Here is a 27,732-nt window from a genome sequence, read left to right on the forward strand (position 1 = left end):
AAAAGTGTTATCTCTGGGTGAAAATAAACCTAAGTACGTTTCTCCTACTGACAAACTTTATCTTATTTGATATAAAAACATCTCAAAATATCAAACACGGTGCTGGAAAGGCGAAAAGAGCAGAGGCTTTGCAGAGATGGCTGCAACAGCACTGCGCCAGCACTGCTCCTGCTCTGCCCCCACGTCTCCCCGTTGCTCACAGCAACAAGCAGGGGAGGCTGCACTGACCCTATTTCCACTAAGGCCACTGAGAGCACACTGCTGCTGTGCCATTATCCACACCTCTATCTCCCTCCTCAGCAGTGACCTTCAGCTCCACCCATCAATGATCCTCAATTTTGACTGCTTCTTCCTCAACTGTGGAGACAAGTGAGAATAGCTTGCGTCCATTTCAGAAGGGTGAGACCCAAAAAAGGCTGCTGCGCCCACATTTCCCCCCAGAAACATTTGAGTAATATGTGCAAAAAGAACTAAGCAGCAGCATGGATCACCCTACCACGCAGGTTGGCTTGTGAGGATACATACAGCCATGTGAGCCCATTGCAGTCTATCACTGCTCAGACACAAAGGATGATTTTAGGGATCTGTCTGCAAGGTTTTGCACATTTTTTCCTCTGCTTGTGATGGTTTTACAAGCTCCTCCAATTCCTGGCTGCCAGAAGACAAACCCCAACCCAGCAAAGCTTCTGAAAAGTTCCCTGGAAGTAGAAAACTAAATCAATCCTTTTTCTCTACACTTCCTCAGCAGGAAGCAGGACAGCTTTCATTTTATTTGGTTTGGTTTTAAGTGTTTGGCACCTGACAGCGGGATGCAGCAAGTAATTCTGCTGCTCTTTCCAAACACTGCACTGTGGACCAAACTGGCAATGCCAGTTGCAGATTATTTGCTTCAGCAACTAATGAGTTAAGCCTTTTAAAGTTTGACTGCCATTTTATAATAGGTTTCCATTTGAATAGCTAAACGCAGGAATGTCACAGACATCTTTTACTTTATGGAATAGTAAGTTCATAATTCAAATTACACACTGTTATGCATGAATTAATATGTCATACTCTGAAATAAATGCAAATGCATCTATTGTATAGAATTCAGGCATGTGTGCCCTGTGTCTTCTGTTGCTGTTCTTTTAATACATAACTGAATTAGCTCTTGCTTAATACTTCAGGCTTAGTGCAGCACTGTACTGCGTTAGGTGCTCCACCACAACCTCACTCAGCAAGGCGTAGTGAGGCACGTTTTAAGGCAGCAGACAAAATGACAATTGTAACACTGCACAAAGTGGGAAGTTATTGAAGTGCTGATGAGAAGCAAAGAATAAACTCCCCTCCTTCCTCAACAGTTCTTCCAGCACCCCCAGCTCTGACATACCTTGCTGTCCTTCATCCCGGCCAAGTGTTGGATTGCTCCAGATATTCCCACAGCAATATAGAGTTCCTAAAAGAAAACAGAAAGGACACATTGTCAGAATTCATGACAGTTTTGGTCAGCTCTCACAAACCTTGCTCGGGATCAATTACACACAGCAGTTTTTATATGACAGTGGTTGTCTATATTAAATGTGGCTCGTGATTGGTTCCCTTTCCCACTTTGGGATGCAGTTGTAAAAGGAGAATCCCAAAGGAGCATCTGGCAAAGACAGACTGGAAAAAACAGAGATCTGCATCAAATGTAGGGCACTGCTCAGACAGAGCAGAGGGCAATCAGTGCTACTCATGACCCCAGGGACGGCCAAAACAAGTACTGAGCAACATAACCTACAAATGGATAATGCAGTTCCTGAAGAGAAAGACAAGATTTTTTGGTCTGAGGCCTCTGTGACCCTGATAGGGTAAGACAGAACACACAAAGCTGGGATTCAGGTGCCCACACCTTCAGGAAGTTTCCCGTACAGCAGGATAAAGCATTTCAGGCACAGCAGTGGGCTACCACAATTTCCACTTGCAGTGACAGTTTTCTATAGCTCAGTCCAAACCCCAACATATACATGCCTTAAAGCTTTTCTCCCTCCCCATTCACTACCAGCTCCTGTGGTGGATGAGCAAAGAAGTGCTCAGGTAGGCACCACACGGGCAGGAAATTGCTATGCTCTGCGACTGCCAACCTGGCATCTCCTAAGAAACTTAAAACAGGTGAAGATTTATAAGCAAGTCGCTCTGCACTGACATTAATTCACAGCAGGAAAGTAGTTTTTCCCCTTGGGCTGAAAATGACCCTGTCTGTAGCCTACCCAAAACCATGCATATGTTCAGCTCAGTGACAGCTCTTCCAGCAGCCCAAGTCCAAGCAGCACGCAGACCTGCAGCACTCAGCTGCCTGACGTTACAGAAGAAAAACAAAGGAATTACTTCTTACACTCTCAGTCACAGAAGAGGCAACTGGAGCACACAAAACCAGCTGGGGATCCTCTGTCAAACCAATTCAAACACTGTATTTATATGTCCTTATGAAGACACAAAACATTTAAGAGAATTTGTTTTTCATCACTACCACAGCTAGCTGGCATCTAAGAACACACAGACCTAAACCAAGAAGGATCTTTGGAGTCGGAGGGAGTAAGTGGGAGAAAAGAGACCTTGTTCTTCCACAGCTTAGGATGTGTGTTACAGTTAAGCAGCTTTTAACACAGCAGACCGAAGCACAGCTGTAGGACAGTCACCAACTCCAGAAGTGGCTCAAACGAAGGTGTTCCAACACAGAGAGAAGGCAGCCTGCATTTTCCATACAGGCTGATAGCTGCCATATCAACTGCAGTGAAGAGATGACTGCTTTCTGACACATCTACAGCTACAGACTCCACCTACTGCGTTCGCCTTTAAACAGGGACAGGCAAATGAAGAACAGCTTGTGCAGAAAAGCGTAGGAGATCTCCCGTAACAGCTAAGTGGGAGGCAGACAGAGGAACAAAATATCTCCTATCAGAACGGCTTGCTTTGAAACTGAAGCACAGAATCTGGTCTGTGTATCTGCACAAAAGCAGCACAGCTGCTGAAGAGACTCAACAATTTCTGAGTCTCCACTGCTTCTCAGTGCACAGATTGGTACTGGAGGTCAACTCACTTTACCCACAGCTGCGCTGTAATACAATATGTACATGTAAGTCCTCATGGTAAGAATGCAATATTTTAATTATACCAAATAAAACAACAGATGTTACAGAAGAAATCGCTGTAACATCATATAGTCTTTAATACAAGCTCTTTTCAAAAGCACATTACTGTAATATGATTTTTTTTTAGAGCAATTAATTAAATGCCAGTCATCCAGACTGCCAGATACTCTTATCACTCTGTTTAACATCATAAGGTTCAGTCCTTGGAAGGAATCCAGCTAACCAGGAGCCAGATGCTTATGTATATATTTGACTAGAATATCTGGGAAAGACAAGGATGCTTCATTAAAAAAAGACATTTCTAAATTACAGGGCTCATCTAAAAAGCCTTCATTCTGCCTCTAAGCCGTGCCCTTCTAGGTTATGAGCTCTTGGCTCTCCAGCCAAAACAACTGGTTGCTCAATGCCTTGCAGCACCAATGGTGGAACACCTCAGTAATGCTTTCACACAGGTAACACGTGACAGTAAGCTGCCCAGCAGCAGGCCAAGGCTGCACAACAGATGTGATGGCTTAAGTCTTGATTTAAATTTATTCTACTATTTATTAAAAGGAAAAACGAGACCTGAATGATAAGGATTTGAGACTGCTCAGATCCCTCCAAGGAAAAAAATCAATTACACATATGGAGAGGTCAAGAAGGCCTCCAAAATTCTGATCTCTTTCAGTCCCTCTCAGGGTAACCCCCTTGTTTTGATGCTTCCCCTGAAATCACTGACCTCCATCCTGGCTTTAGCCGAGTCCTAGCACTTCTGCTGTGGTAGTGCTCACTGTCCCAGGCACTATAAAGAAAAAGAGGGAGGAAGGTGGAGAGCAGAGCAGCGCCACGGAGCAGCCACAGGGCAGCAGGACTCCAATTGGCCACCGCAGCAGAGGGCACGCGAGGTCTGGGAGAAGATCTCAGCTCTTCAGGGCTCATCTATGGGCACACAGGCCAGGGAACAAAGCTCTGCATCACATCTCTCAGGTGCCAACAAAGATGGCTTTACACCAGCTTCACATTGCTGCTCTTCAGAACCCTGGAAGCTGCTCTAATTACTGCTGTCAGGTGATTGATCTGCAGCCAGCAATTAGAGGCACTTATGCCAAAGTCTAGTGAGTAGAGAGGCATTTCTGCGCTCCCTGGTGCTTGCACATGGGCAGGCTCTCACTGCTGCCAGCGCTGTGCCGCACAAGGAAAACAACACAGCAAGCAGACACCGCACCAAAGGGCTCCCTGCACTGTCTGAGATGAAGCTTTAATAGTAGTTTAAGAGGAAAAAAGGGAGAGAGCATAGTTTTGGTGGGACAGGGACATGCCATCAGAGGGAACTGTCTTCCCTCACAGTAACTTAATTTCACATAGAAAGTATTTACTGCAAATTTGTCAGTGTCACACCACGAATCTTTCACTGTGCAGAAGTGGAAAGCACAGCGACAGAAGCAAGCAGCCAGGAAGCTGAACAGCTCGGAAACATATGGAACAGAAGGTGAGAAGTACAACCAGGAAATACCTACACTAAATACATGCTGCTGCAGAAAAGGCTTCTTGTGTCAATACCAAGACAGCGTGAAGGCAGGAGCATCAGCACACAACATACCCTTAAGCTTCTCACAAGGGCTCCAGACAAAGCTGATTCTGCCAGCAAACCTGCACACAGCAGCAGTGCTTGGCTGTGTCTTGCCACACAGCATCCCACAGGGCACTACTGGGAGGCAGGGCCTGAAAGGTCTCGCCTATATCAAAGGCAAGATTCCAAATCAAGAACCCAACTTCTCTCACTTGCCATATTAATTATTAATCTAGCATAGTTCTGTGGCTTTTTTTCCTTCCACAAACTCTCACAAACATGACCCCAGCATATCTTATAGGGAGAGGCAGTGCATGTTAACCATTTAGCCATCCTAATTCCCATTTCTGGTGGCATATAACATTACTTCACTTTTACTGATGCGAATATTTTAGAACACCTTAGGCTGCCTCGAGGCTGCTGGGGCTACATTTGTGTAGGAGAATGACAAGCACAGTTTTTAGCTGCAACCTACAGTGATTTTGAATGCTGTAGGGTACAACGGCGCATCTTTCACAGGTGCAGCACAAGAGGAGGTGGTTACACTGCAAGAAGGCTCTCAGCTGCTATAGCTTTTTATGTCAACCTTTGAATTACACTGAAAACCTTCAGTGTGCATCAGCTGATCACCCTATCAGTGGCATGCACCTAAACAAGCCGCTCTGATAAACTCCTTAGGCACACGTCCTCTTTCTAAAGGCAGCTCGTTTTATTTCCTTTGCCAGAGTGAAAGCACAAAGGAATTAGAAGCCATTATAAGAACTGCTTCATACATGAGATTCCTTCCAACTGCAAGCTATTAACCAAATAAAATGTAATTTTATGTAATCACACACAGTTATCTTTTTGTAATTCCAAATGTAACTGGAATAAAACGTGAGCTAGCTCGACACAGGTTCTGATATCACACTGTACATCAAACAACATCCTGCACTCAGCAGCAGTGCTGTCCAATATGCCCCATCCAAGAGGGGCACGTTACTAAACTGCACCCCAGCTTCTCCTCTTCACTGCGAGTGCCTCTGATGAGACAAGCTGTGTAATTACTCTTAAGCGTGGTTAGGGTGTCTGCTGGAGTGCAGGGCCATACAGCAATTTCTTTTTGCTCTCGAGGGAAAAGCACATCAATTGCTTTCAGCTAAATGCACTCACATATGAATATTTTAGTACAATTTAATGTTTCTGCACCAACCCCCAAGGAGCAGTGCATCAATTTGTGAACATAGTTTCCTTGGAGTTAAAAGCTACACTGGATAATGCAGGATGAAAGGGGCTGTCAATCCCTGGCTTTTTAGCAAGTCAGAGAAAGGTAGTCTGTAAATTCAGTCCCAGCTGCATACAAAGTTTGCCACTATAAAGCTACTTTTCAACACTAGTGAATTATGAGATATTCCTACAACTTCCCAAGCCCTGTCAGTGTTCCCCATGTTCTTTCCACCTGCTCACTACCGACAGCCCAGCCATTACACAACCAAATGTGCACCTGCTGGACCATTCATGACACACAAATGTAATGCACAAACAGCACAGCCCCACAAAGCAGCTAGCTGAAGGTGCACGAAGCTAAACAACGTATCACCCATCTGCATGCAGACAGTTCTGTGTGCACCAAATTAGGAAGTACTGAACATCCTGTCACCAAAGCAAGGAGAAGTCAGTACCAGCAAGATGACAAGGGTTACACTTCTCACATTCTCTAAGAATGAATTTAAGTCTCTTTTGTTAGAGACTTTATGTAAGAGTCAGAGACCAAAAATGAAGTTAAATACTGGAATAAAACACACCTTGCTTCAGTTTCAGTGCAAGCAGTCTGTAGCTACCTACTAAGCAATAACATCATACCAAGCAATAAAAAAGCCACAGAACCTGGCTAGGTGAACTACTTTGTATTTGGTGGCGAAGCAACCAAAAAGAAAGAAATACAATAATGTCATTGATGTGATGCTGCCTTCCCCTTTCCAGCTACTCCCAAAGCAAGATGACAACCACCAACTGCTAAAAAGCCACTCCTTGTACAGAAGAGGACGGCCTTCTAAGATGCTGGAGCATACATGAGCTCAGAAAGCATCTCATCACTTTGTAAGAGAAGCGGAACATGAGGATTTCCACTGCTCTGCGGAAGACCACTCTGAGGCTTCGTGCATCTCACTGCCAGGAAGTGCTCCTTGTTATTCTGCTTTTCTTTTCCATCCCATCCGACTCCAACATTTTCTACCTAACATAACACACTAAGTTGTAAATCTACCACCCTTTCGATGCTCCTGCAATTTATAATGACCAAAGAGAGCCTCTGGTATGAAGATGAAGCACAAGCACTGATGCTGAGGAGGTCAGCAAGTTTTCTCCCAGTGATCACACCAGAAATGCACTGATGCTGAATTCCCACATGCCTCCCTCACCTGAGATTTCTCAGCACATCAATGACCAAGGGCAGCTGCATTCTGTGCCATCACACCACACTCCTCATCTGCTGTCAATTATTACTACATCACACATTTCCTCATTCCTGCCTTCCCAATTTTTCCATCTCAGTTTCTTGTTACCCCTTGCTGGAACAGTATGCTGTGCTCAGCTTTGAAAGTAACAACTGCCAGTGAACACCTAATTGAATGGATCTCTGGCTGGCTGGGTGGCTCCTCTGCACTGCACCCTGCTTGCCAAAAACCTGGGACAGTGAAGGTCAGGCCTTCCAGCCGTGGCCGCCAATGGCTAACCCCGGATGGACACCTTTACTCTAATAATTGTGAAAGAATGGTGTGGCCACATCTTCCTCACTGCCAGCTAGGATACCTGTAAGGAAAGCTGAAGCAGACAGAGAGCTGAACCCTGAAAGGATGCTGACTTAGAACTCTGAAGAGATTAAACTAGAAGGATGCACTTCCAGAGAGCAGAAGATCCTTCCGAAGTCCAGAGGATAACAGCCTGAAATGACAACACTTTATGGAAACAAAAAAAACAGAGAGACAGGATCCCATTATGATCCCATCTCTGAAAGCTGAAGGGAGAATGTAACTCCACATACTAGCACTTCATAGTAAGGCATTCACAAGGATATCTCCATCCCAAAGCAGCCAGGCTGCACATCCCTACAAGCTCCTTTTTACTTTCATAGAAACTGCATGCAGCTCCGAATCTGAGAACTGAATTTTCTTCTTTATGTACAACACCTGCATGTAGGAAACAGCAGAAAACAAATGGTGTCTGATCTTTTAAAAGCACACTCTTAAAACGCTTGTCACTGATTAAAGTCACTGAATATACTATTTTTTAATAAAGTAACACTTCATAATTTTGTATATTCACTTACGCTGAAATGTCCTCATTTCCATCTCACCAAGTAATGCACAGCCTTCCCTTTTCACAAGACGAAATGCTCAGAGGGCTGCAATCATCTAAAAATTAGTAGCTCAAACCAAGAAAAAGCTACTAACAAAAACAAACATAATGCACTCACTGCTTTAGGAGCCGGAATAAAATTATACACAAGAAATATTACCAAAAATCCATGCCTAACCAACAACAAAAAGCATAAATCCCAACATGAACAAGGATAGAATCTCACAGACAGAGTCTTGTGGCTGTTTTGGCAGTGGACACGTACTGTAACAGGACTAACTCTCAAACAGGAAGATGGGGAAACTTCCCTCCTTGATCAACTGCATTCTATCATTATTTTAAGCAGAACAACCTGAGGCATTTCCCTACTGGCAGTTTGTTCATGTGTTACGAAGTGAGCAGTTGAGGACAGCTGCTGCAAGGTTCTCGTGTCCTGTGATCCATTACCACAACCGCGCTCTTAAAAACCAAGGTCTGTTAGGCTGAAGGACCAACAACCAAAATTATTCTTCCTTCACCAAATTCCCAACCAAAAGCAGAAGGGAAGAAGTAAGCAGATCTTGTAGACCATTACCTTCTTAACCAGAGATCAGACCAGCAACACTCCGCACACATCCACAGGCAAAAGGCAGCAGCAAAGCACCTCCCCTCCTCCTGAATTCCTAACCAACTCTTCTCCCTCCTGGGCTCAAAACCAACCCAGTCCCAGTCCTATAAAAACAACGCATTCCAGTCCTGCATTGAGCCTGGGCCAGAGGCTATTAATAGCAGAGCACACACTGAGATGCTTTCCCAACAGAAACCAACAGCTGCAGGGAGCACAAGCACATCTCTAACTGCAACTGCTCCTCACATCCAAGATTCTTTCCCTGCTTAAAACTCACGTGCCCAGACAGATGCGTAGATCAGAAATCAAAACCAATGAGAAGGACTCAGGACCCTGTTCATACAGATGATCAACACGCAAAGCTGCTTTACTGTTATCCAGACAAAACATCGCAAGTTCTCTCAGAACTCTTCTAGGAAGAGGAAGCAGTCATTTTCTAGAGGATTGGCACAACAGCCCAGATAACCTTCAGCTGACCAAGAAAGTTCCATTCTACTCCAAGTGAACTCTCTTCCAACGCACAGAATTACACTCTAGCTAAAGAGCCCAAAGGACTGTGAAGGAAAAGGAGCGTTGGGAATGTGAAGTCAACACCGTGCAGCTTTGACTCTTCTCACAATTATGGTACTGACTCTTCAGGCTGAAAAAACCATCATTCTATTCAACAACACTGAGTGCTTAGCATCAATTCAACCTGCCATTCCATGACTACGTTCCATATCACATTTCCAAGCCACTGTAAGCTGTCCCTGCAGGTGTTTCTACAGGAAATACCCAACAAGTGGAAACAAAGAGCACGTCATTTTCAGTATTTCAGATAACTCCCTGCTTAATAGTTATTAAGGAGGATATGGGAAGATGAGAGAGCAAAGCATCAAACTGCTGACAGGAAGACGCAGCACCCTGCAATAGTAGCATTATTTACTGACACAACAGTGAAATGCCCATTCATTACAGGGAGCTTTCTGACAACACTGATGTGGTCCTGTGGCGTGGCTGTGTATTCTTCTGACTTTCACACACTGCTATGACCTATCTGTGGTAAGCTTTAGCATTATTTCTTCATCAAAAATTAGCCTCTTTAATTTCCAATATAACTGTTTATGTGCCTTCAGCTCTAGAAAAAACATTCACCAATGAGTCTTGACACACAACCCACAGCTAAGCTATGTTCAGATTAGCATTTCCCCCTTTATCAATGGAAATTTAGGTAGTGAGAAAACTAAGGACGTTCAGTCTCAAGCCCTTTCAAAATATGCAGCTAAATGACACACAGCATACTTCCCTGGTCTTCCAAAGTTTTGGCATGTGACAGCTGACTCTGCCTTCTGTGGAACCTACAATTCCACATACATTGCTGTTACATTTTCTGTGCCAGTGCTGATATGATTATCTGGAACAATTTGCTGAGACCAAGGTGCAGCTGCACACTCAACCTAATGCCCAGTGTGTGATCAAAGAAAGCAGATCACATTTAAATACAAAATTCTTTTAGCAAAGAGAAAGTATTATGCTGGGGGTTAGAGCTAGAGTGTGTTATGGTCAGGCATTAGAGTGGGCTGCCCAGGGAGGTGTTCAAGGAACGTCTGGACGTTGTGTTGAGGGACATGGTTTAGTGAGAGCTATTGGTGATGGGTGGATGGTTGGAATGGGTGATCCTGTGGGTTCCAACCTTGGTGATTCTGTGATGCTATGGATTCTACATTCAATACCCAAAGAAAAACATCAGGAAAAGAAGAGATAGGGTTGTGTATGTTACAGGTACAGCTCCACAGACACTGATATCACAGCTACCAAGATTTTGGAAGAACACAAAATGCAAACAAACCACAAACTTTTATGCTTTCCTTAACTCTTATGTTTTATATCTGTTCTTCAGATCCTGTTTGCCTTGTTTTGTTTTTGAAGTTGCATATCATGCAGATTCACAGCTTAATCACCAGCGTGCCTAGAAATGTCTCCATTTAGCCCTTCAGCAGGGCTATCATCAGCAGGACTCCATCTTGACGAGGACTTAACTAAAACACCAACAAGAATTCCCATTCACATTTCAAGACAGAAGAGCTGAGAGGCACAAAGTACCCTGACCGAGAAAACCCGGCAGGAAGTACTGACAACAGACTGCAGGAAGCCCAAATTCCTGTCTTCAAGATTTCCAAGTGCAGCTCTATCTTGTCTGATGTATTAGTGGAAAAATAGCCATAGTTTGGTTTGTCATGGTCTTACTAAACCACGAACAAGTAACAAGTTGCCCATTAGAGCCTTCTGCTGCTGTAAACACTGATGAGATAACTGCTTACTGAAGGACTGCACGCTTACTAGGTTATATAGCTCAGCACATGCATCTGATATCCACATGGGCCCACATTGCTGGCCACTCAACATTTCATTTCAGGACATGCTAGCATACATTCTATCACACACTGAGATGAGCTCCATTTGCACCTTCTTGTTTTACAAATGCTCAAGTGTGTTTTATCTGTATATCAATTTCTCCACGTTTCACTGGCTCGTAAGGACCAAAAAGAGTGTCTCAGACTTCTACAGAGAGCAAGCCACCTCTTCCCTCCACTGACCCAGAAAGACACATGGGGACAGAAACCACTCCCCCATGATCTCTGGATGCACAGCAGGAAAGAATTACTGCAGGTTATTCTCCAAAATTAAGACACTTACTGAAGTATGCTTCTCCTGATCCCCCTACACAGCAGCCAACTTGCAGACTACTTCTGTCTCAAGTGCCTTGTGTTTTTATCTCGTACAAAAATTTTGCTTAGAATGTAATGCAACAACGAAGTTATCAAAACTTAAAAATGAAGCCATCATCTAAACTATCTGTAAAAAGATTTTCTAGAGACCACACCACACATCAACACAATTTAAAGTTTATGCAGGCAACGACACCTTTTGACTCATCAATGATGGCAGTCAGAAAACTAAAAAAAAAGAAGATTAACATAGGCCACTATAAAGGAAATCTAGCTTGCAAAACCTCTATCCAAACTGTCTGCAGGAAACTTCTAATTGGACTAACGTGGAGATTTACATCACAGCTTGCTGCTGTAGTTCTTGCAAATGCACGTTTATGTGACAGTATCATGCCAGACACACAAAGGTTTTCCTGTTAGGTTCAGTAGAGACTTAGTTCATTGCTTTGAAGGAACACATATACTAGCAAACATGGCAGTTCTCTTATGAGCTCTATTTCCATACTTACTGGTGCTACTATTTTACCCGTCTGTCCAACTTGCATGTCATTAGGAACAAAGCCAGCATCTACAGCTGCACGGGAAGCTCCAACTAGTTGAAAGAAAATATTTCCAATGTTTTCTTTTAAAATATTAGCAACTCAAATTCATACCACCATAAAAGCACATGTATTTTACTGAAGAGTCCCACACATTAAGGGCACATATTTAGAAAGTTCCCTCTAAAGAGCTCTTAAAGTAATCCCTCTCCATAACACTGGCAGAAACTTCCAAATACTAAATGCTAATGCACTTCATAAGCAACAGGAAATCCTTACTCCCAGCACCAAAAGGCCATATATTTAAAAGTGAGGATTTCAGTCTGGCATATTTCCATTATTTTTTCTTGTTGCTTTGTCAAAAGAGGATTTTCCCATATATGCCTTCCCATAACGTTCCAGCAAGTTTTAATAGAACACATGTGCCATCTTATATCGCTTACACCAAGTTCAGAAGTCAGAGCCAGTAAAGCAAAATATCCAACTGCACTCAAGAGCACCACACAGATATTTAATCAGTGAAGCCAACAATTAGAAAACAAAGCCCACTCATGCAAAAATTCTACTGATTACTAAGTGTAAAATCTAAGGGTAATGCAGTTAAAACGTTAGCACAAGCAGCTCCTCCTCCCCCCCCAGCCTTTGGTAGAATATTTTGCTGAAAAACGTGGCAAGAAGAACCACTCAAACCATAAGAACTGTGATTCTGTAAAGCAGTATCTAAAAAGGGGGGGTGACTTTACCTGCAGCATTCAATTGGTCCGCAAGATCATAGAGCAACTTAAAATTTTCACCACTCTTTAAGCCTCTTCCTTAAAAGTTAAAAAACAAAAATAAGATGAAGAAAGAGTACAATATGCTCTAGGATTTTTTGTTACACACATAAACGTTCTGTTTTATTATCTACACTTGCAAAGGCACAAGGATATGTTTGCAATGGTTATCTTTGGATACAGAATTAAATAGCATTTGACACTGTGAGATTTAGCTTTTTTCTTTGTAATAAATATTACATTACAAACCAACACCACTCCCACTGTTTATTAGCATCATCAAGCTCCTCCTTTGAAATTAGGAAGACAGGATTTTTGTGCTCCCCCTGCTGGCTTTAGGCATAAAACTCTGCAGTAGGATAACTAAAGGCTTTTATTATCCTTCTGTATGCACAAAGTAAGACCAAACCAACAAAAGATTTAAACCCGAAGAGCAGAATACAGAAATAACAGCTTTTAAAATTATTAAAATCATTATATCATGTTTGGGCTGCCTGCAATGATTAGGAATAATTTTAAACCAAACAAACTTTCGTCTAAAAACACTTCACTCTGTAATTTTAGAGAGGCTCACCAATTATGGCTATGATCTTAAAATGCCTATTAGCATATATCAAACTTCTCTGTTCTGCCACTTCATGATATACAGATGCTGGGTGTCTTCCCACTGTCTCCTATGTCGTATTTCAAAAAATGTACCAAGTCAGTGTTTTCCTACAGAATCACAGAATGGCCTGGGTTGAAAATACCTACGATGCTCATCTGGTTCCAACCCCCTGCTGTGTGCAGGTCTCCAACCAGCAGCCCAGGCTGCCCAGAGCCACATCCAGCCTGGCCTTGAATGCCTGCAGGGATGGGGCATCCACAGCCTCCTTGGGTACCTGTTCCAGTGCCTCACCACCCTCTGGGTGAAAAACTTCTTTCTAACATCCAACCTCAACCTCCCCTGTCTCAGTTTAAAACCATTCCTCCCTGTCCTATCATTTAGTTGAGCTGTACCATCACAGACATGCACAAAAGCACACTACTTACCACCTGATACAACCACTCTTGCACTCGTAAGCTCAGGTCGGTCACTTTTTGACAGCTTCTGCTCAATCCATTCCGACAGACCAACAGGTGCTGGAGGGGTCACTGTTTTAAGCAGGTTAAAAAAAGGATCCACAAAGAAAAAGGATAAAGCACGTGCTTTCAACCTTCCAAACTTCATTTTAAACTTCATGCACAAGTTCACTGTGGAGCCAGCTCTACCACAAGATTTTAATTACCATGAATAGTTGCTCTGTGATTCTGAGCTACAAGCCTCCCCTATTACCTGTGGTTATTTATCCTGCAGTGCAAGACTGTTTTATGAAGCTTTATGTACATCAGATTGCACTAAATGAAGGTCTCCTCTATAAGCAACATACTGGTATCAACCCAACATAATAACCATGGCTCTTTTAAAAGACAGGCAATCAAGCCAACTACGTAGGTTGCTCCAAAAGTAATGCCTCTTGTTTATTTCCTTGAAAACTACAGCAGCTACAAAGAGCATGATAGTATTATTTGACAGAGCAAATTATCAGCTACAAAAGTCTTTTTCTCAACACACCATTCTCAGCACCATTAGTTGTGTCCTTTCACCAGCACTGAACATGAGCCTTTATGCTGCACTCGTGAAAACCTGCACCAGCAGAGGCAACCCACTGTCACTGTTGCCACTGCTGGAACACACCACCCACTCCTCACCGTGCTCACATCCACTGTCTGGTCTCCAAAACCATTAGCAAGCATCAACGGATGCCACTTTTTCCACATGGATGAATTCAGTTCCACCCGTTTGCTTCACACACACTTCTGTGTCAGGAGCTGCTCTGTCAGAGTGCCCCTCTGCTGCCAGCTGCCACATGGCAACAAAACATAATGGAGTTTTGTTTACTGGTGGGAAGGTACAACCTCTGCTGCCATACCACCAAAATCCACCTCTGATGTTGTGGATCAAACAGGAGGCATTACTTTTGGAGCAGCCCTTGCAAACAGTGCAAAGACAGGACAATATGCCAATGTCAGATCTCAAGCAGCATGTCTACTAACTTCTGTGCAAGTCAGGAAATACACGATGGTTCTGGCAATGCACTCATGGCTCCCAGACAGAGATGAGGACTGCAAAGGTGATGTATGGGACACACAGCACGTTACTAAAGATTGCTTCTGCTGGACTTACAGCACTGTCATAAAAGGGCCCACAGTGAAAAACAGCAGAGGTGATCAAAACCTGGGACGGGAAGCCCAGAGCAGCTGCTGCCAGTTTCCACCTGTGGAGGTATTCAAAACCCAGTTGGACGCAGCCCTGGAGAACCTGCTCCAGTGTCCCTGCCTGAGCAGAGAGGTCTCCAGAGGTCCTTTCCAACCTAAACAATTTCACGACCCCAAGACCGTGGATTTCTCTACGATCCAAGCTACAGAGATTTCATTAAAATAACCACTGAAACTGATATAAAACAATGATGGAGTGTTCTCAATCCAATTTCAACTACCACTAATTTACTCAGTGCCATAATGAACTATCTCAACTGAAATACGACCGATCAAACCAAAGCTGTGGACTGCCAGCAACTTGTGCTGTGAAAAACCAACCCAGCTATTCAAACAGCTCTAACTTCAAATAAGGAATAGCTCCAAGATTGCTACGGATGAGGTTCAGGCAGCGAGTGAAACAGGCACAAATAATCTGTGCAGAATCTGCTTCTGGGTGAAGAGAAAGCAGTGAAATGACAACTCCTATCTTCCCCTACCAGATAACAACAACCAAGAACCAATATTTAAAAGGAAAAGGCTAAGATTATTAAATTACTACCAATCTGCTCTGACAAATACTTGTGTGGAACATCAGCCCGCAAAATAGAACCTAACTCTCAGTGACAAAACACAAGGACAAATGCTCACCTTTCTCCACACTGGCGCTGCCGCCGCTCGTTGGTGCAGCCTCAAAAGATGTCCCCCGTACAGAAAACACTTTAACTGCTTCATCACACTGGACGGTGCAAAGAACATTTCCTAGTGAAGAACGATCATGTTTTTACAGAAGACATCACACACATGACACAAAGTTCCTGCCAAAAATAAAACTTTTAGATTATGAGAACTGGGAACCCAGGCACTCTTTAAGCTGTTCATTTCCAGTGTTCTGATTGACTTTGAACTCCATGTTTCTGCAGTACGACAAAAACTGCTTCATTTTTAAGGCAGTCAGCACATTTAAATCACCCCCTTGCAAATGGTTTTACATTTCATAAGGGAAAACACACCTTTGAAACCACTGTTCTTAAGCATAAAGAGAGATCTGTAATAATAATAATCTGTTATACCGTGGTATGACTTTGATCGTGTTTTCTGTCAGACTGCATAAGGCACTTATTTTCACAGGCTAAAAACTAAACTCAAAAAGTGCTACAACACCAGGTGTTAATAAACAAAATCATCTTGAAACTGCCAATTACTGAAAAGCAGCTAAAAAACAACACGCAACCACAAGCTGAGAGCGTAACTCAAAATACCACCTTGGTGTATGTGGTACAGTAGCATTAAGAAACACAAGCTAAGGAGTCCATCTCTGAATTAAAACAGAGGGGAAGAACAGAGTTACCAAAAAAAAAAAAAAAAGGCTGATAAAAGAATTACAAATTACATCAATTAAATATTATAAATAATCAGTGCAATGTCTTCATAATTAGAGAAAACAACCCCGTGGCAGCTCAAATCAGAGCTAATGGAAGTCATATTAAATAATGTCAGACAATTAACTTAATGTTTTATGTTTTACAAAATCAAATCAGAAATACATTAAACAAAGAAACTGAGTATGTATAAAGGAGATTGAATTCTACTAATTAAAGTGAAGGAGCTGGTTTCCATCTAAAATCCTACAGCACCAAAGTTACCAGTGCTCAGATTCTCACAAACAGCACCACGTTGGATTTTTAAGCAATTTAGATTGTAAGGTGAACATTCCTAAAATATTCCAATGTTCTAACAGCTGGACTGTAAGAAGTTACCAGTATTAAGTACTTTATTGCATGAGCACCACACAGCTGTTGTGATTGCTTACCTGCATAGATAGTTCTCACAAAAGTGTTGGGTGATTTGATCTCAATGATGTCAGAAACAGGAGCAACATCCAGCTTCGCAGCCACTCTGGGAATAAGATTCTACAAGTCAAAGATTAAAAGTCAGCAATGTAAATGCTGGTATCTGCACACTGCACGTGAGAAAATGCAAAGGAAATAAGGTGAAATGCACATATTAAATAAAGGAACGTTTGCTGACCTGATTTTAAGCTCACAGATTGCTGTCTGTGACTAAGAAGGCACATACAACTGTAACACGACTGCAGGACTACACAGCTTTAGCAGCCAAATAAGAACCCAGCACTGTAATAACATTAGAAATGTTATGATCCTAAGTAACCCCCTAATTGAATATCTTAAATTAGGAGGCTTGTTTGCTTCAATAATTTAGAACTGAATATAGATGCGATTTACTCGGAAAATTGACAATTATGGATGGCTGAGTTCTTACAACAAAAAAAAGAAAAACAAAAAGTATCTTGGAAGCCATTTATCAGAGACAACAGCAGGAGGAAAACACTACTCTCCTACCCAACAAAAGCCAAAAATTTACTATTTAAAAATTACTGTTAGAATATATATCCCCTTACTCTGAAATTAGCTCTGGAGAATTATTTAGAACCACAGGGAATGGGGAAAAGGATAGAAAGAGCAGCAGAAGGCACTGAGAAATTAAGGACAGCAAGAGCTTAACTTGCTCTCTCTCTCCCTCTGCTAACCTGGCACACCACAGAGCCCTGCTCGGTCATCTTACTCACAGCCATGACAACAGTCACTGCTTGACTCCTCCAGTAAAGCACTACTTGATGATGGGAGCATAAGCTTTAAAGCAAGACATTAACCGAGGCACTGCAGATCACAAATAAATGAAAAATGGAATGACTAAGACTTGGGGCATGTAAGGATTTTTCTCTTAGCAAAATTACAATTATATGGATTGATATTGATTGGAAGTAAAAATAGAAGGAAGGCTGATGTCATTATTCATTCCACGTTGGCAACATTTCCAAAATGTCCTTTTTTCTCTAATTCAGCTGCACCACAACATTACCTGACTGTCAGTACTGGGGCTCTCCATATATCTAAGCACATTTTTAAGTATGTACTTGTTAAAAAGTTCTGAAAAATCCAATTTTCTTCACAAAACATCTTGGCTAGATCTTGGATCTGCATTATCTATATATATTTACAGACATTTCAATCTAAAGACCGACATCACAGATGCAATTCCTCCCCCAAAAGAGTTTGCTGCCGACAGGTCTGCACGCTTTCATTTCAACATGAAAACTACATAACAATCCTAATAATATTAGAAGTGAAACAAAAGTCACCAAAAACAGTTTACCAGGTTTTCATCCCCAATTACTGCACTTTGGTAAGGCTTTCAGATACCTTTAAGTATTCTGTGCTCTTACACATTTTATACACTTTGCCTCTGGCACATACAATTAGCTGGCTACTACTATTGAGCCTCTCCACTGCCCCTTAGCTCAAGTCAGCCCATAAGAGAACTCAGAAGCAGCTACTGGCTTCTTCAGTGCACTGCTGTCACGTTTTTAGGACACTCTGAATTGTCCAGGGCTGATCTGCAGACCCTCTCTCAGGCACACATACAAAAATGCCTCTCTGTTCTGCAAGAATTGTTTGATGCATTTTGATTTACTCACCTTCCCAAAGGCAGATGCTCCAGCACAAATGTGAGTGTATTTAAATTGTTTCTGAGTTTCCAAAACCAAGGGAGTCAGCTCCTCTGAGAATAAAAATACAAGTTTACAACTATTTTATCATCAGTCACAGATCCCAACACCGCTTCTACGGTCAACAGATAAGAACCAGTCTCACCTGCTAGAAATCCCTTGAATAGGTCGTGCTGAGCCACAAGCACTTTTGCAACACCCTGCACCTTGCTGAGCTCTTGTGCTACCTGTGATTACAAACAAATCGTTATTAGTTTGCATTACAAGAGCACACAGAGGCTTCAGCCAAACTCAGAGCTCCACAGTAGCAAGCATCACAGACAGACAGCAGGAGATAGCTCCTAATTAGTCCCTAACGCAAACTGCTCGCCCTCTATAGATTAGTTCAAAGTGGAACACAAAAGCACATCGTGTAGGAGTTAGCACAAACCTTACAGAACGAGCTGCACATCTTCTGACGCACAGTACAGCGCCTTACAGGGCACTGCAAACCAATCCTGGCAATAAGAGAACTACAGAGTAAAGCAAACCTAGCAAAGATTGCCCAGTACAAGAGACTACACAGCCACCTCGTGTTTTATGACAACAGCCAATAATTGTCTCACTCCAAGACAATTACTAAGCATTTTAACATAATCAAAAACAACAATCCTATATTCTTTCTACGTCAGTCAGTATCTACTTGCAGAGGCACACCAAGCAAATAAGAACAGCAATGTTATTACAATCTTTGCCCAAATTTCAGCAGCAGTCCTCTGCAGCTGACTGCCTACTGATGTGATGTCTATTTCCAATGCTATCTTTATGCAATTTTGTCCTTTGTATTTGCAGAAGTGAAGTTTAAATGATGAAAGGGCTGTTACAGATCAGAGAAAAGACTGACAGCAATGTCTGGAGGCCACATGCATCACCACCGAACAAATGCAGTTTTACTAAGTTTGCTGAGAATTAGCTTTAGCCTTAAAATTTAACAAGAGGAAACAAACAAATATTCTGTAGCAGCTGTTATGGGATATCTGAGTAACTGGCTCTTCTGTCCTACTGACACAGATTCTTACAAAGCTTAAAAAAAAATAATCAATTTCATTTTCTGTGAAGAACTTTTCCCCCAGCAAGATGGACGTCGCCAAACAGACACCACATGCTTTGGTACTGAACCCCAAACAAACAAAGCATTCCCAATCACTGTTCTATTATCCAAGCACTAAATAAATAAATAAATAAATAAAATCAAAGAATAAGGAAATCCACAGACAGACAAATCAGGCTTCTTTTCGCTGTTGCTGTTGTTTTATTTTTAACTGATCCAGGTAAGTATGTCTCCAGTCTCAACCTTGAGCACCTGAGTCTCAGTTTAGAATCAGTCTGCAACAGTGAGTAAGGTTTGTTCAGCCACCTGTGAATTAACTGCTGTGACTGTGCCTCCTGCACAACACAGCATATGGCCCTTTCAGAATCACAGTTCCTAAGCAATAGCCTGATATTAAAAAATTAGGCACAGTTGTTCTTATTGTTCTTGTTCATGTCAGACTACATCATGCTGGGGTAAGAGTGCCTCTCACAAATTAAAGGTACACTGACCCCAGATTTTGCACTTCACAAAAATCAGACTGACAACACAGCAGCTAATACACGACTAACTCTTACTTTAGACTTGAGCTATATGATAAAGCCAAGAAACACCGATTGCAGATTTTTGGATTGCAGACACTCTTGCTACCAGCAGTGACCACTGAAAGGCAGACACTCGGAAGCCTCACCTGACATTGCGCCCTTTCATTTCTGCTGATCTCTCCTTGCACAGTGCAAGGTTTTTTCTTTCAGGTTCCCAGCACTGCATTATTTACCTTTCAAACTTTACAGGAGAAGAGTTTTAAGAGTTAATTGTCCTACAGTCTTATAAAAACATGCTTGCTTAACTTGTAACAGCCTATTCTGATATTCCTCCTTGTGAAATTAAAACAATACCCACATTTCCACTTCAGAAGAGAAGCAGCTCAAGTGCAGCACAGTTCCTGTAGATTAGCAATTCATGGCACAGCTCCTTTTCACCAGATTATTTTTCAAGCTAGCCGAGATGCTACCACATAGAATTCCACCGCATTCATTAATTCATTCAAATGAAAACAGGATTTCCCACCTTGTCACAACTGGTCCCAGCAACCAAACAGGAAACTTCGCCTCCGAGACGTTTTGCTGCAGTGACTGCATTGAGTGTAATGGGTGTAAGAGTCTCGTTGTTGTGTTCTGCTATGACCAACGTACTCTGAAGCCTCTGAAACTGGTGCAGCAGCAATGCCTTCGAAGAGAGAAAGAGAGAGTTGAATACTTTGCATTTAAATAAATGAAAGGTTCCTGGGAGCATTCAATGCTCTACAGAAAGCTATCGGCTATGCAGATCGACAGCTGCTGCTGTCAAACAAAACAGGCTAAATCTACATCATTTCTATGAGGTAGGCAGAATATTTCAGTACTAGTTAATAATTATAAGGAATGTACAAACTTGGTTGACTTCAGCACAGCTACAACATGCAGCTTTTCAACTAAAACCTTCACAGGAAAATACTGAACAGCCTTAAGAAGAAAGCCACAGTAAGACACATTGAAGCTCAGCTGATCAACTGAAATACAAAAAGAGTGAACAGAATTCAATGTGAGCATAACATGAAGATAGTTTGTGGCTGCAGACTGAAACTCACATGAGGATTAGACAACTGAGTTTAAGACCCCAGGAAACCAAGAGTAAGCAGTAGTTACTTGTCTTACTGATTTATTTCCCCGTATGTTTTAGCCAAAATCTTTCCAGAGAACTCACTGTTGTAATCAGTTATCTGCAACAACAGAACTGGAGGTAGTAGTAGCAGGATAGCAATAAGCATCAAAGGCTCCCAGTCTAAAAACAAACATATTAATAAAGCCTGCTGAACAGCACCAGGTTCAGCTGTAGATAACATGTTTTCCTTCACAACACAAGATGCTACTGACCACTCAGCTACCACCACAATAAAAGGGTGCTTCATTGATCCTTTTCACTGCCCAGACTAACACCGAGGTAGTGAAAAGGCAGGGAGATAAATGCTAGCAAAAACTGAAGGCTGGACGACACTCCTCCTAACTTATTTTCTAAGGGCATTTCCACTCACAACAAACACGTGCACACCAAGCATTTAAAGCAGAAAATAAAGCTTCAGAAAACCTGAGAGCTGAAACGTGGCCATGGACTTCAGCCAGGCAAGGTGTATATCATCAGCACAGCAGACTTCACAAAGAGAAAGCAAACCCAAGGACTTCCTTGGGACGATAAAGATATAAATAAAAAGGTACCTTTCCACAGAATAAAGACCATAATTAGTCTTTTTTTTTTTTAACAATACGGATTCTTGTAAAAGTACTCTGCATTTCATCTCCTACACTTAAGGCTACTTGTTAGGATTAGAGGTTCTAAGAACACTTGAAGCCAATTGCCAGATTTACAAAAACAAAACATTTATTGCCAATACAGACCAGCATATTTCTGATTATATTTTATACATCATTTGCAATAAAAGACATGAGATTTGGTCACCATTTGAAGAATAAATCCGTGCTTTTGTGGCAAATAGCTCACTTTTTCAACAACTTACAGTCACGTCACAACGAATCACAATTAAACATCCTACAGACCTGGGCAATCAAGTGCCTTCTCACAAGCACACCAGTTTACCATGAAGAATAGGGCAGTAACCACATGACAGGAATTTATTTGGACACAGATGGACACTATGCACCCATGTTTCCTCTACAGTGAAAACATCCACGCTTCCTTTCTGTGGGCAACTCCGACAGTGATTCAGCCTGCACTCAAATAAACACCTATGAAGGAAAAACGTCTGGAGCTCTCAGCTCCCTCCCTCCTCCATTTAGTGTAGAGCAAACCTGGCCTCTGGCTTCCAGATGGTGAGATTAACCCAAACAAGCGTGCAGGGTACACCACGCCAGTCACTTGCAGGGTACCAAAGGATTCAGTGAATCCATCATCTACTCAAGTTACACCAAAGCATCTTTCTGCTCCCCACTTGAGAAACCCAGCAGTGATTTCCAAGCAGAATACAAAAACCTTAAATATAATCACAGGAATTCCAGACTTCGTGCAAACAACCAGGACTCCTCACTGCTCCTGTCCCAGCCAAACGTTAGACATCCAGCACACACCTGCTACACGTGCACAGACAAACCCACGCCTAAGGCCTACAAGCCACACACCCACTCAGTGCTCATTTAATTTGCACAGGTGATCACAGAATACAGAACAGCTGAGCTTGGAGGGAATCTTAAAGATCATCCAGTTCCAACCCCCGGCTGTGAGCAGTTGCCACCCACTACACCAGGCTGCCCAGGATCCGACCCAACCTGTTCTTGGCACCTCCAGCTCTCTGGACAGCCTGTTCCATTGCCTCATCACCTTCTGAGTAACAAATGTCTTCCTAGTATCTTAGATCTACCCTTCTTTACTTCAAAGCCATTCCCCCTGTCCTGTCACCCTCAGACCACGTAAAAAGTCAGTGCCCCTCCTGCTTGTAAGCTCCCTTCAAGTGCTGGAAGGCCACCATGAGCTCTCCCTGGAGCCTTTTCTCCAAGCTGAACAAGCCCAGCTCCCTCAACCCTTCCTCACAGGAGAGGTGCTCCAGCCCCCTGATCATCTCTGTAGCCCTCCTCTGGACCCGCTCCAACAGCTCCACATCCCTCCTGCACTGGGTTCCCAGACCTGGACACAGAACTCCAGATGGAGCCTCATAAGGGCAGAGCAGAGGCAGAGAATCCCCTCCCTCTCCCTGCTGCCACCCCTCTGTTGATGCAGCCTAGCACACCGTTGGCCTTCCAGGCTGCAGGAGCACACTGCTGGCTTGTGCCCAGGACCCACTTAAGGACATTGCTGCTCTCAATGAATTCTTCTCCCAGCCTGTGTTCCTACGTGGGATTGACCCGACCCGACCTTGCAGTTGGCCTTGTTGTACCTCATTAGGTCCCACTTTTCAAGCCTTTCCGGGACCCTCTGGATGGCTTCCCTTCCTTCTGTCGTATCAACTGCACCACTCAGCTCGGTGCCATCAGCAAACTCACTGTGTGTGCACTCGATCCCATTTCTACGTCATTTATGAAGATGATGAAGAGCACCCACCCTAAGACAGAACACTGGGGGACACCCCTCATCACCAGCCTCCACCTGGGAGCCACTGCCAACCCTCTGCTGGAACCACTCAACCAACTCTTTATCCACCAAACAGCCCAGCCTTCAAATCCATATTTCTCCAATTTAGAGATAAGGCTGTGGTGCAGAACCACGCCAAAAGCTCTGCAGCCTGCTCACAGCAATGCTAATGAAAATCAAATGCATGTTGGACTTTCAGATCACCCATACAGCGCACAGAGGTCCAGCACTTCTTAAATACAAGTTTCGTGCTTATATACTATAAAATACATGTACTAACCACAAAAAAAATAAATAAATAAAAAATCACAGACAAAGGTGTTTCCTTACTATCTTTCCTTACTGTTTGGTAGGATTGGTGACTCAACTGCCTCTGCAGCCAACGCTGAACTGCCCATAGTCAATCTACAGACAACATCTTCTCAGCTGTAAGAGCAAACTAGCCAGAGAATAGCACTCTAAAATTGCTTAATAGGAATCAGGTATCTCATACAGACCCATTAGCACTGGAAGGAAAAGAATCCTAAAAATAGACTCCAGGCAAAGGTTTGGGGTGGCTGCATTCCCGTACAACAAAATAATGCTTAATTCAATTATAAGACACTCTCATAGCTGAAAAGCTTAAATAAATACATATATACATATTTGGCAAGCTCAATACAATCAGGGAGACCTGGCAATAAAGTTTATACTTGTAGAGCTTCTGTAACCACCTGGCAGCAGAAGAGGTCTGAGACACAGCTACTGAACTTCAGGAAACACTAACTGGAAAAATAACACTGAAGTCACCTAAGCTGAAAAGAAGCTGGAACTGCAACAGAGAACACCAAAAGAAAGTAAGAAAATACTTAACAATTTATTTAGGAATCAAGAATAATCAAGACGTGACTGCAAAGGAATTGAAGCAGCAAAAGAAAGACGTAGTAAAGGAGTTTTCCCAGGTGCACCCCACACAGATTGTTAATAAAACTCAAACTGTAACTACAGACAAAGCTACTGAAAGTAAACTCAAGATAAATGACCTCGCTAAAAAAGGCAGCCACCTCTCTGAGCCACCAGTGCCAACTGAAGGACAGATGCAAAGTATTCTCACAACCTTCAAACGCAACCCAGCACTTCTCCTGCAAGGTCATCATTTGTTGCAGCATTCCAGGCTATTAAATCCATTTATCTGAAGTCCCCCAAGCCAAAAACAAAACTAAAAACCCACATGTTCATCACAATATAAGCACATACACACATACATATGGGTATGAAATAAAACGCGCTGTTTTCAGAAATAGCAGGGAGTTGCGAGCTCTGAATGAGTGAAGAGAAACCAAAAGACTCAGCAGCAGTGAAAACTGGGTCACCATCCCCTAAAATACTGTGAAATGGTGTTCTTAAATGGAGAGCCACAGCGCCCTTCACTGTCAATCTTTTTTGAGGGAGCATGGAGCGAGGGTGATCAATTCACTTCAGTCTTTAAGCAGCCAAGACTAACACTGCTTGCTTGCCCTTGTAAGGCCTACCTGCACAGGCTGAATGACAACTGGGTACAGATTTAGAAGGTGATGGCCTTAAAGTGCTGTGTGATGTCCTGTGAGGAAGAGGAAAAAAGACTGAAGGGACAAATACTTGTTTACGTGGTAAAAAAAAAATAATAATAATAATAAAGAATTTTAAGGGAATACATGATCTGCTATTTTATAGAGATAGGAATGTGTGACCTCAAGACAATTCTGACCACCACAGTTTAATATCATTACAACCTGACATTTCAGTAGCCCATGCAATAAGCAGTTGAATCTAGGGTAGTTCCAACACACATCTAGGTTGCCATCAGCACAATGACTATTGGGCAAAATATTCCAAAAAACTACCATGATTACCAGGATTACCATGATTAGGAAATGATTTCTTAATGCCTATCTTTGCTCTTCCCAACACTGCCTTGTAATTTAAGCCCACTAATATAACTTTATTTGCACCTACCACTGAAATGGCTTACTCCCACATCTGCACCAATTATTCCTGTACTTGTGGACCTGTATCTCTCAGTCCTCTTTTCATATAGATATGCAGCTCTAACCTCTCCTTACTGCTAACACTTTACAGGCCTCAATGACTGCGTAGATCCAACCCCCTGCTGTGTGCAGGTCACCAACCAGCAGCCCAGGCTGCCCAGAGCCACATCCAGCCTGGCCTTGAATGCCTGCAGGGATGGGGCATCCACAGCCTCCTTGGGCAACCTGTTCCAGTGCCTCACCACCCTCTGTGTGAAAAACTTCCTCCTCATATCCAACCTACATCTCCCTGTCTCAGTTTAAGACCATTCCCCTTGTCCTATCGCTATCCACCTCACAAACAGCCGTTCCCCTCCTGCTCATACACTCCCCTCAAGCACTGGAAGGCCACACCGAGGTCTCCCCGAGCCTTCTCTTTCCCAAGCCGAACAAGCCCATTATCTATATACATAAGCACTCCGGGCGCACACAGCCGACCAACCAGCCGACCTCACGCTTCCAGGCTCCACAACCCTGCGCACCTCCGTGCTGGGCAGCACGGCCCCCGCGGGCAGCAGTGCCAGCAGCTGACTAACGGCGCCAACCACTCGCACAGCTGCTCCCCACAACGACCTTTGCTCCAGCAGGCGCGGGGCCGAACTCCATCACCGCGATTGCAACAGCTGTGCCTTCAGTGCCGCCCGCCACGCAGCCGCCCGTGCTTTTCGCTCTCGTTTTAGCGCTCTTAGTGCTTCTTCGGAGCGGACCCCAAAGCGGCGGCACCGCGAGCCCCGTTAGGCTCGCTGCTCGCACATCCGCGGGGCCGTCCTTGAGCTCACCTCGCCGCTCCGTTCGGTAACGCGAGCAGCGTGACAGCGGAGCACGGCGCGGCACCGCGAAGGGCGGCACGGTGATTAACTGCGGCTGCGGCTCGCGGGGCTCGCAGCGCCACAGCCTCCCGCGGGCACAGCAGGCTCCGAGCGGCCGCGAGGACCATCCCCCCTCACCGGGCTCCAACCTCAGCAGCCGGCCGTGCCGACCCCCGCTGCCCTCACTCACCGCCCTCCTCACGCCGCGCGCCGCCGCCGCCGCCGCCCGCAACATGGCTCCGCCGTCCCGCTCCGCCGTCGCTCTCGCGAGAGCCGCCGCGCCGCACCGCTTCCTCATTGGTCGCGGCGCGAGGCCAATGGACAGCGGAGGAGAGCGCCACCCCCGGCGGCGGGACGGTTGAAGGCGGGGAGCTCCGTGCGGAGGAGCAAACAGCGGGCGGCTGAGCGCCCCGAGCCCGTGCTCCGTGCTAGACCCCATTCCAAGCCAGTAAAACAACGTAAGAGGAGCCCTTTACAGATGAGGTTCATGCAGTGTACAACCCCTCCTACTGCACCCCGCGTAGCCTAAAAGAACAGCGGCAAAATAAGGATGCAAAGAGCATCCCGAGCAGCACTGCCTGCCCTGCTTTTCTTTGTCGTTAATGCGTTTCATTCATTAAAGCCGTGGCACGCCGTGTTCAGCTCCAGAAATGAGCTTCCAGCTTGCAGAAGGAGAGAGCACGTGTTGAGGGAGAGGAGAGCAGCCATCTGCACCTGAACCCTGTATCACACACTGCAACATGCACTGCAACAGGCTGCCCCAGGAGGCTGTGGATGCCCCATCCCTGCAGGCATTCAAGGCCAGGCTGGATGTGGCTCTGGGCAGCCTGGGCTGCTGGTTGGCGACCTGCACACAGCAGGGGGTTGGAACCAGATTAACATTGTGGGCCTTTTCAACCCAGGCCATTCCATGGTTCTGTGACTCTATGATCTCCACTGAGCTCCTGCATGTTGGTTTGGTGCTATGAGGTTTGCTGGTGCTTCACCCCGAAACAACCGCAAGCATCTCCATCCAAACTGACCTACTTGCTTCAGAGCCCAGAATGAGTTGATTCTTCTGCAGTGCAGTGGATTCTTTAGCAGCATGTGGTGTCTTTGGATGGGCAGCGTGCTGCAGGCACCCCCCAGGTCAGGTTTCTGAGCGTAGTGTCACCAGCCTGGAGGCACATCAGGCTCCTTGTTGTATTTTCTGTCTATAATTTTAATTTAAAACCCTCAACACTTCAGATGCGTGTAATCTTTATTGAAACTGGCTTGATGCG

General features: G+C 43.9%; 1 protein-coding gene across 1 annotated transcript in view; it reads right to left on the bottom strand.

The window, feature by feature from the left end:
- The window catches only part of ETFA (electron transfer flavoprotein subunit alpha), a gene marked incomplete at its 5' end in the record, with an annotated part of 29,920 nt that extends 3,215 nt beyond the window's left edge, over nucleotides 1–26,705 (bottom strand). The window contains 10 exons of the mRNA XM_079540869.1: nucleotides 1,370–1,435; nucleotides 11,820–11,902; nucleotides 12,593–12,657; nucleotides 13,651–13,756; nucleotides 15,551–15,661; nucleotides 16,713–16,812; nucleotides 18,399–18,481; nucleotides 18,574–18,655; nucleotides 20,569–20,727; nucleotides 26,661–26,705. Coding sequence (XP_079396995.1) covers nucleotides 1,370–1,435; nucleotides 11,820–11,902; nucleotides 12,593–12,657; nucleotides 13,651–13,756; nucleotides 15,551–15,661; nucleotides 16,713–16,812; nucleotides 18,399–18,481; nucleotides 18,574–18,655; nucleotides 20,569–20,727; nucleotides 26,661–26,705 — 900 coding nt within the window. The remainder of the gene's footprint in view (nucleotides 1–1,369; nucleotides 1,436–11,819; nucleotides 11,903–12,592; nucleotides 12,658–13,650; nucleotides 13,757–15,550; nucleotides 15,662–16,712; nucleotides 16,813–18,398; nucleotides 18,482–18,573; nucleotides 18,656–20,568; nucleotides 20,728–26,660) is intronic.
- Between the last annotated feature and the right edge of the window lie 1,027 nt (nucleotides 26,706–27,732).

The sequence above is a fragment of the Tetrao urogallus genome (genome assembly GCF_951394365.1).
Source record: "Tetrao urogallus genome assembly, chromosome: 11".
NCBI lineage: Eukaryota > Metazoa > Chordata > Aves > Galliformes > Phasianidae > Tetrao > Tetrao urogallus.